The sequence below is a fragment of the Manihot esculenta genome, chromosome 7, assembly GCF_001659605.2.
Source record: "Manihot esculenta cultivar AM560-2 chromosome 7, M.esculenta_v8, whole genome shotgun sequence".
Lineage (NCBI taxonomy): Eukaryota > Viridiplantae > Streptophyta > Magnoliopsida > Malpighiales > Euphorbiaceae > Manihot > Manihot esculenta.
Window position 1 is genome coordinate 2,994,657 of NC_035167.2, and position 10,258 is coordinate 3,004,914.

Consider the following 10,258-nt stretch of genomic DNA (forward strand, 5'->3'; position numbering starts at 1 on the left):
CACAAGTATATGATTTAAGTTCTGCGTGGACTCTATATAAAGGGGCATTACCAAGAAGCGAAAACCACACACAAGCACTTGAAATTAGCATGGTTATAGCTATGGCTACTAAACACTACAACTTTCTTCAGCTATTGGGGATGCTCGTCTTGTTCATAACCTTGTTGGCTCTCACTAGGCCAGCAATGGGAACTGATGATGATGATATTCCTGACGATTTTAGCCGTAAATATTTTCCGGATGACTTCATTTTTGGAACGGCTACTTCTGCTTACCAGGTAAATATATAAACATGTATCAATAAATGATAGTTTTATTTAGAATTATATATACAAATATAATCATTTATGATATTCAGATCGAAGGTGAAGCAACTGCAAGGGGTAGATCACCTAGTGTTTGGGACATATTTTCCAAGGAGACTCCAGGTATGTATGTGTATTTGTCCATCTTTATTGATTATATCTAATTATTTATGTCTAATCTTGCAGATAGAATATTAGATGGCAGCAATGGAGACGTTGCAGTTGATTTCTATAACCGCTACATAGTATAGCAGTCAAACTTTTTATTTTATATTTCCTTCCTCAAACCCTGTAGATTATCAACAACAAAACTAAATAAGATTTGTGAAACTGATGTTGCAGGAAGATATAAAAAACGTCAAAAAGATGGGTTTTAATGCGTTTAGAATGTCCATTTCATGGTCTAGAGTTATACCATGTAAGTATTTTATTAAATTTTTGCTTTTATATATAAATTAAATTTATTATGCAAAATATTTATAAATTTCTCTATTTTTGTTTTTGAAACATTAAATGTTTAGCCGGAAGGAGACATGAAGGAGTGAACGAGGAAGGAATTCAATTCTACAATGATGTTATCAATGAAATTATAAGCAATGGTAATTCTTATATATTTTCTTTAAGAAGATTGAAAATTAAATTAAAATTACAAAAGTATTTCAAACTTATTGAAGTTAACTAAATTACATCAAAATATTTAATTTATTTTTTTATAAAATTCAGGACTAGAGCCTTTTGTTACTATCTTTCATTGGGATACTCCTCAAGCATTGCAGGACAAATATGATGGCTTCTTAAGCCGTGATATTGTGTACGTATAGAATTTTATTGTGATTTCAAAATATTAGAAATTCAGAATTTCATATAAATTTTATTCAAAAATATTTTCACCTAAGTATTAAAATATCTTATCTAATTATTACATGAAATACAGGGAAGATTATCGCCAATATGCAGATCTTCTCTTTGAAAGATTCGGTGATCGAGTGAAACGCTGGATGACTTTTAATGAACCATCAGCATATGTTGGATTTGCGCATGATGATGGAGTTTTTGCCCCTGGTCGATGCTCATCTTGGGTGAATCGCCAATGCCTAGCTGGAGACTCAGCTACAGAACCTTACATAGTTGCCCATAATTTGCTTCTTTCTCATGCTGCAGCTGTTCACCAATATAGAAAATATTATCAGGTTTCTATTATATATATATTTTTTTTCCTAAAAAAAATATGCAATTACATAAAACCTTTGTATATTTGACTATGTAGGGAACTCAAAAGGGCAAGATTGGGATTACCCTCTTTACCTTCTGGTATGAACCTCTCTCCGACAGTAAAGTTGATGTGCAAGCAGCCAAAACAGCCTTAGATTTCATGTTTGGATTGTGAGTCTTTCTTCCAAATTGAGCTGGTAATTAAATGTTTAACATGTATATAAATCTTCAATTAAACTTTGTATTTTTGTTCATAATTTCAGGTGGATGGATCCCATGACTTATGGACGATATCCAAGAACTATGGTAGATTTAGCCGGAGATAGATTGATTGGGTTTACAGATGAAGAATCTCAATTACTTAGGGGATCATATGATTTTGTTGGATTACAATACTACACTGCATATTATGCAAAACCAAATATTACAGTTGATCCAAATTTTCGTAGATACAAAACTGATAGTGGTGTTATCGAGACTCGTAAGTTCACGCATAAAATTATACATCAAAGGTGGAAAAGAGTGTGTGTTTGTATCTTTTACATATAGATATAGGTTGATAAGTTTTTCTGTCTTAAAAAAGTTTAATTGACAATATGATTTTTTTTTCTTTGCTGCAGCTTACGATAATAATGGTAATCTTATTGGTCCAAGGGTTAGTATACAGAAAAATAAATTGATAAAATTCTAGCAGAGAGAAATATTTATGTGAATAATATTGTTGACATATAAATTAAAAATTTGCAGGCTTACTCGTCATGGTTTTACATTTTTCCAAAAGGTATTCGACACTTTTTGAACTATACCAAAGATACATATAATGATCCGGTCATTTACGTTACTGAGAATGGTAAGTTTTTTTTTAAATAAATGTTTTGTTCATAGAAAAGTAAATCGAGATTATATTTTTGATCTAATTCTCAAGTTCACACTAATTTAGGGGTTGACAACTACAATAATGAATCTCAACCAATTGAGGAGGCACTTCAAGATGATTTCAGGATTTCGTACTATAAAAAGCATATGTGGAATGCATTAGGATCTCTCAAGTGAGTCCAAACTCTATGACCCATACTAATTATTATAGAGATTTGGGATAACTATTTTTAATTTATTTTCAAATGATTATTGATTTTTACAGGAACTACAGTGTTAATCTCAAAGGTTATTTTGCATGGTCATATTTAGACAATTTCGAATGGAATATTGGTTATACATCAAGATTTGGGTTGTACTATGTAGACTACAAAAATAACCTAACAAGATACCCCAAGGAATCGGCTCTTTGGTTCACAAAATTCCTGAATATATCGGTTAATGCAAATAATATCTATGAGTTTCCATCAAAGGATTCAAGGAAGGTTGGCAAATTCTACGTAATGTAGATAATGTCTTTACTTTTTGTGTGTCCCTTGTAATTAAATAATATCATTGGGCTACTGTATACCACCAATGATCTGTCTTATGTTGTGATAAAGTTTTTGATATGTTGTATTGTTATCTTATGTTTGAAATAAATATTATCCTTTTCTGTTTTGTTTTAATTAATTTTTCATCTATCGATTCAGAATATGAGTAATGTGTCCCTTATAAAAGTTTTAGCCACTCCTTTTTAGGCCTGATCCAAATTTAATATGGTATCAGATTCTCCCCATTGATGTTGGGTCTCTCATAAATATGTCACGCTCGAGTGTAATCCTGAATGTGAGAGTATATGTTGAATCTCACATCGGCTTAGAATAGGGGTAATGTGTTCTTTATAAGAGACTTAGGCACTCCTTTTCTTGAGCTAAAATTTTGAGACGAGTTAGAGATAATTCAAATTTAACGGTTTTAATTAAATTTTTAAATTAATATTGAAGATATTAATTATTTTTTCAAAAGATTAAATTATATCATTTTAAATAATTAAATTGAATTTTTTTTCTTTAAGTCTTTACATAAATTAACAATATTATTATATTAATGGCATTGTTAATTTCAGAAAATAACCTTACAAAAACTTCATTTTTTTAAATTTGATTATAATACAGAACATTGCCTAAAATAATATTTTTATAATTCTTGCAAGATATAAGGAAAAATTTTCAATTATCTCATAGTAATTGAGCGTGAAATATGTAAATCATTTCTCTTCCTAATTCCAAGATAATTGTAATAGTCGTTTCTTGCCATGTCGTCTATATGGAAAAAAAAAAATTGAGCAGTTTAACTTTTCAGAAGATTAAGTTTCGAAATAAAATATTAATTTTTTTATAGAAAAATGTAAATTTTGGTTTTAAATATTAGTAAATTAATCAAACACATAATATTTACATTATTTTTAAAAATTTAATAAATAGTTAACTTATTAAAATCATAATAATAATATATAAATATATTATATATAAATTCAGGAGTAGAGCTTTTTATTACTATTTTTCATTGGGATACTCCTCAAGCACTACAAGACAAATATGGTGACTTTTTAAGCCGTGTGATATTGTGTAAGTATAGAATTTTATTGTGATTTCAAAATATTAAAAATTTAGAATTTCATATAAATTTTGTTCAAAAATATTCTCACCTAAGTATTAAAATATTTTATTGAATTATTACATGAAATACATGGAAGATTATCGCCAATATACAGATCTTCTCTTTGAAAGATTCGATGATCGAGTCAAACACTGGATGACTTTTAATGAACCATCAGCATATGTTGGATTTGCCCATGATGATGGAGTTTTTGCTCTTGGTCGATGCTCATCTTGGGTAAATCGCCAATACCTAGCCAGAAACTCAGCCACAGAACCTTACATAGTATATTATTTATATGACATTATTTTTCTCCTAAAAAAGATATGCACTTAAAGAAAACCTTTGTGTACTTAACTATGTAGGGAACTCAAAAGGGCAAGATTGGAATTACTCTCTTTACCTTTTGGTATGAACCTCTCTCCAACAGTGCAGTTGATATACAAGCAGCCAAAACCGCTATAGATTTCATGTTTGGATTGTGAGTCTTTCTTCCAAATTGAGCTATTAATTAAATATTTAACATATACACAAGTCTTTAATTAAACACAACATTCTTTTCATAATTCCATATGGATGGATCCTATGACTTATGGGCGATATCCAAGAACTATGAGAAATTTAGTTGGAGATAGATTGATTGAGTTTACAGATGAAGAATCTCAATTACTTAGAGAATCATATGATTTTATTGGATTACAATAATACACTGCATATTATGCAAAACCAAATATTACAGTTGATCCAAATTATCATAGATACAAAACTAATAGTGGCGTTATTGAGACTCGTAAGTTTACATATAAAATAATTCATCAAAGGTGGAATAGATTGTGTATATATATATATTTTTCTTTCTTAATAAAGTTTAACTGATAATATAATATATTTTTTCTTTGCTACAGCTTACGATAATAATGGTAATCTTATTGGTCCAAAGGTTAGTATACAAGAAAATAATTTGATAAAAATCTAACAAACTATGTGAATAATATCATTGACATACAAATTAAAAATTTGCAAACTTACTCACCTTGGTTCTATATTTTTTCAAAAGGTATTCAGCACTTTTTGATCTATACCAAAGATACGTACAATGATCTAGTAATTTACATTACTGAGAATGGTAAATTTTTTCAAAAAATTAAAAATGTTTTGTTCATAGAAAAGTAAATCGAGATTATATTTTTTATCTAATTCTGAAGTTTTTTATACACTAATTTAGGGGTTGACAACTTCAATAATAAAACTCAACCGATTGAAGAGGCACTTCAAGATAATTTCAGGATAGACCACTATCGCAAGCATTTGTGAAATGTATTAGGATCTCTCAAGTGAGTCCAAACTCTATGACCCATACTAATTATTATAGAGATTTGCGATAACTATTTTTAATTTATTATCAAATGATTATTGATTTTTATAGGGAATACAATGTTAATATCAAAAGTTATTTTGAATGGCCATATTTAGACAACTTCGAGTGGAATATTGGTTATACATCAGGATTTGATTTATATTATGTAGACTACAAAGTTAACCTAAAAAGATACCCAAGAAATCGGCTCTTTGGTTCACAAAATTCCTCAATATATCAATTAATGCAAAAAATATCTATGAGGTTACATTCTACGTAATGTAAATTATGTCCGGATGTTTTGTGTGTTTCTTACAATTAAATAATATCTTTGGGCAATTATGAAGCTCCAATGATCTAGCTTATGTTGTAATAATATTTTCGAGATATTGTATCGTTATCTTATATATGGAAAAAAAATTGTTGTCCATTTGATTTGTGTTTTAATTAATTTCTTTTTTAGTTTATAATAATATATAAATGAACTATTATAATCTATTTAATTTTATATTATTTTCAAGAAATATTTTAAAACTTCTCTTATTATTTAATAAATTTAAGATAAATACAATTAAAAAAAATAATAAAAAATTATATTTTTAGATATATATGAAAAAAATAGTAAATAAAAATTATGGACGAAAGGAATATATTATAAATAAAAAGTATTTATTTGAAAAACTTTTAAATTGTTTAAGAAAATAATGATTTTGATATATGATGTAACATTAAGTATTTTTTTAAACATAAACTAAAAAAACATTTTTTTCCTTTTTAGTTTTATTTATATATATATATATATATAATAATTGATTAAAAAAGTAAAAAAATTGCATTTTGTTAAAATAATAATTTTAATATGTGATGTAACATTTATTTTTTCAAAAAATTGATGTACCAATTCATTTCATTAGATATTTCTCAAACACTACAAGACAAATATAGTGCTTTCTTAAGTTGTAATATTGTGAAAGTATTAAATTTTATTATGTTTCAAAATATTAAAAACTTAGACTTTCATATATATTTATTAAAAAATATCCTCATCTAAGTATTGAAATATAATATAATATTGGAAAGATTATTATGAATATTCGGATCTTATCTTCGAAAGATTCGGTGATCAAATGAAAAACTAAATAACTTTCAATGAACCACCCGCATGCATTGAATTTACTTATGATGATGGAGTTTTTACTCTGATTTGTGCACATCTTAAGTAAATCATCATTGCCACGCTAGAATCTAACCCTTAAACCTTACATAATATTTGCTTCTTTCATATACCACGGTTGTTCAACGATATAAAAATTATTATTAGGTGTAAATATTATACATAAAACATCATTTTTCTCCTTAAGGAAATGTATGCATGACAAGATTGAGATTACTCTCTTTATCTTTCGGTATAAACTTCTTTCCAACAATACATACAAGTAGTCATAAATTTTATGTTTGGATTCTAAGTCTTTCTTTTAAATTATTGAGTAAAAGTAGTTAAAAATTTATTATATACGCAAGCCTTTAGTTAAACATCGTATTTTTTTCATAATTAATTTCAGGTGAATAGATCCTATGACTTATAAATGGTGTCACAAAACTATGAAAGATTTAATTGGAGATAGATTGATCAAGTTTATATATGAAGAATCTCAATTACTTAGGAGATCATACGATTTTCTTGGATTACAATACTACATTGCATATTATGAATATTACATTTGATTCAAAAATATTAGATGCAAAACTGATAGCGACATTATTGAGACTCATAAGTTTACATATAATAAAATATCAGTAGCAATTACAATAATCCTATTTTGAAAAATTGATCCTTTTACGCCACATCATAACTAAGTTTAAAAAACTTTGCAGAAAAAAAACATTCATTAAATAAATAAAATCTTAAAACTACAAGGCATGAACAATAAGCAAAAATACATCTTTTCTTGTTGGTTTTAGAGAAGCCCCCTACCTCACCGAGCAAGGTGGCTCCCTCCACCTCACCCGACAGTGGATCCTCTTCATCCCCTTTTGGGTGAGACTGTAAATATTCTTTTGGTGTGTTCTTTTCGTTGTTGGTAGGAGCTTCATAGTAAGGGAGTCTTTTCTTCTGCTCTGCCCATGTGTTGTTGTTTTTTTTTTCTTCTTCTCTTTTTCGTTTGGTTGTCTTTGGTTTCCGGTAACATCTATATTTCTCATTTTCAAGTAGTGAGTGACTCGCGGTTGTCGAAGCCGGTCAAAAATAACATTTCTGGTTATCAACAATTTTACAACTGTAGATAGTGGTGAAAGGATCGAATCCACAGGAAATATAGAATTTACCTATTTTTCTTATCAAGACCAAGAGAATTAACTGAAATAAAAATAAACTGAAAGAGAAATAAACTGAAACGAGAACTAACTGAAAGCAAAATAAACTGAAAGCGAAATAAACTGAAAGAGAAATAAACGGAAAGCAAAAGAAAATGAAAGCGAAATAAACTGAAAGCAAAATAAACTGAAAGCAAAATAAACTGAAAGCAAAACAAACTGAAACGAGATAAAACTGAAAACGAGATAAACTGAAAGCAGAATAAAAATAAATTGCAGTAAAAGTAAAATGGGGAGTTTGAGATTAATTTGATTAACAAACTACTGAAAGCAATTAAAATAAGCGAATAATAAAATAAAAGAGAAATAAATAATAAGAAAGCTGTAGTTGAAGAGTTGGATCCACTTCAGTTGTTGGGATTGATCATTGACACTTAGTTTCTTTTGATTAATTCAATAGATTAGTTATGGAGATGGAAGATGCTTCTCACCACCATGTCTCTCCTTATGATTAAATCAATTAGGGAACGTCCTCTAATTAATTACTAATTAACAAATTGCCAAGGAACGTCCTTAGGCCTTAGGCATCAAACAATTGTTAATTGCATTAAGAAAGAGAGAGATCCAATCCTAACTACTCAAACGCATGAGATGTTGCTAGATCATACAATTTCCTTGGTTTTTACACCAAGTATTCTTATGTTTGAATAATTCCAGCAATTAAGGACTAAAAATTATCCAAACTAACATATTATTACCTTGCAATTAAGAATCAATTGGCCATATTGATCAAAACAACAAAGCAACAATGGAATTAAGCATGAGATTGTATGAATATTGAATAACAAAAGATAAACAATGTTTGATCAAGTCTCCCAATCCATAAAACAACTAAAGCATCACCTAATCTTCAACTAGAATAAAAGGTTTCAGCCTCTCATGGCTGAAACAAAAATAAAAAAAAAAAATAAAAGAAAAGAAGAAATATAGAAGAAGAGATGTGAATCCCATAGGTGTCTCCAAGGTGGTGTGTAAAATTTGTGTGGAGGCTCCTTATGTGTCTTTTTATAGTTGAAAGTGCTGCCCTAGGTCATACTTGCTGCCCAAGTAGTTGAGAGGCTGGCCAAGGTGCTAAAAGGAAAGAATCGCGTTCCAAAATTATTCAGAAGGAAAGAGGCGTGTGCTTGCTCTTCAAAGGTAAAGTGGCGCGCGGTCATTGAATGCAGAAGGGAAAGTGAATCTGTCCAGTCTTTTCCTTTTTAGGTGAAGCCTTTGTTTGAATTTTGAATGCTGAATGTGGAAGAGGCAAGTGCATCTCCTTGAAATCTTGCTGCCTATATAGGAAGATTTGACCGCTGCAATGTGTGTATATTTTTTAACAAGGAAAGAAAGATCTGCGATTTGAATTTCAAATAATCTTCTGACTGAGCTTTCCTTATTTGCTTTTGCTTCTGCACTTTCCTTATTTGAGGATTTTCCTTATTTGAGGATTTTCCTTTTCTGAAAACTTTCCTTATTTGAAAACTTTCCTTTTTTGTCACTTTCCATATTTGACACTTTTTGACAGTTTTAAGAACATTTTCTCCAGAATGTCTCTTTACACCTAATATCTGCACAACATAATTAAAACCACAAAATTAAGCAGAAAATATGTAAATAAACATTAAGAACATAATGATAATATGAACTAAAATATACTCTATCAGTGAGCGAGGTGGAGAGTCTTATATGGCCATTTTTCGATCGGCTATGTGGTCTTTTTCCTCCTCAATGACTTTATATTTTCTAAAAGTTACTTCCTTTGGCCCTAGAGGAGGAAACTGGAAGCTTTCTTCCCTTTCTAGTTGGCCTCTGGTTTCCCTTTCGTTGGTTTCTAATTTGGAATGCATATTGTCTTTGGTGGCGATCTTCGTTCTCCTTTTTTTCCTAGCTCCTCTACCATTTGCTTTTGACCGTTGTTTATATACTACTTGCTCTTCAGTATACTAGAACGGCTTTTAACCATTATTGTGGGTTTGTTATTGTAGGTCGCCAACGACCGTTGGTTGGAGCTTCTAGAGATGAAGAAGGGCGCTTCTATATTTTTTGACGCCTTTATATTTTGTCTTTTTGAGTAAGAATTGAGTTTATCCGGATTTGAATCTTTAGAGTTTTTCTTCAATAAGTTTTTATTTATTTGAGCCTTAAAGATACACGTTGCTTTGTTATGTTCTCCTTTAGTTCTTAAGCCTTAAGCTTAATTGATGTATTGTAATGCTTTTATTCATTTAATGAAATATTATCTTTAATTAAAAAAACACTTTATCAAGGAAACTTTTATTTCTCTCTCTAAAAATGCCAAAAATAAGAATAGAAAGTGTTTAATGTTCGCCGAGTACATATTGAAATATTTCCTTTTTATGGGAAAGGTTGTCACTTAATTTAGAAAATTAGGTGAGAGATGACATTCGATTATGTGATATGAGCACTGCACACCACTTTTATGACTTTTTATACTAAGCCTTTTATTTTTTTTTTAAAAAAAAAAACAATCTTTAACTATCTAATAATAGAA

At 29.1% G+C, this 10,258-nt stretch overlaps 1 protein-coding gene across 1 annotated transcript; it reads left to right on the forward strand.

The window, feature by feature from the left end:
* The first annotated feature begins 78 nt into the window (after positions 1 to 78).
* LOC122724050 (beta-glucosidase 24-like) lies at positions 79 to 3,061 on the forward strand. The gene is made up of 13 exons (XM_043958353.1): positions 79 to 278; positions 359 to 428; positions 492 to 550; positions 648 to 723; positions 827 to 904; positions 1,029 to 1,116; positions 1,240 to 1,495; positions 1,573 to 1,688; positions 1,781 to 1,998; positions 2,138 to 2,172; positions 2,265 to 2,367; positions 2,458 to 2,566; positions 2,659 to 3,061. The coding sequence occupies exons 1-13, from the start codon at positions 90 to 92 to the stop codon at positions 2,900 to 2,902; spliced, it is 1,641 nt and encodes a 546-aa protein (XP_043814288.1). The 5' UTR covers positions 79 to 89; the 3' UTR covers positions 2,903 to 3,061.
* The last annotated feature ends 7,197 nt before the right edge of the window (positions 3,062 to 10,258 follow it).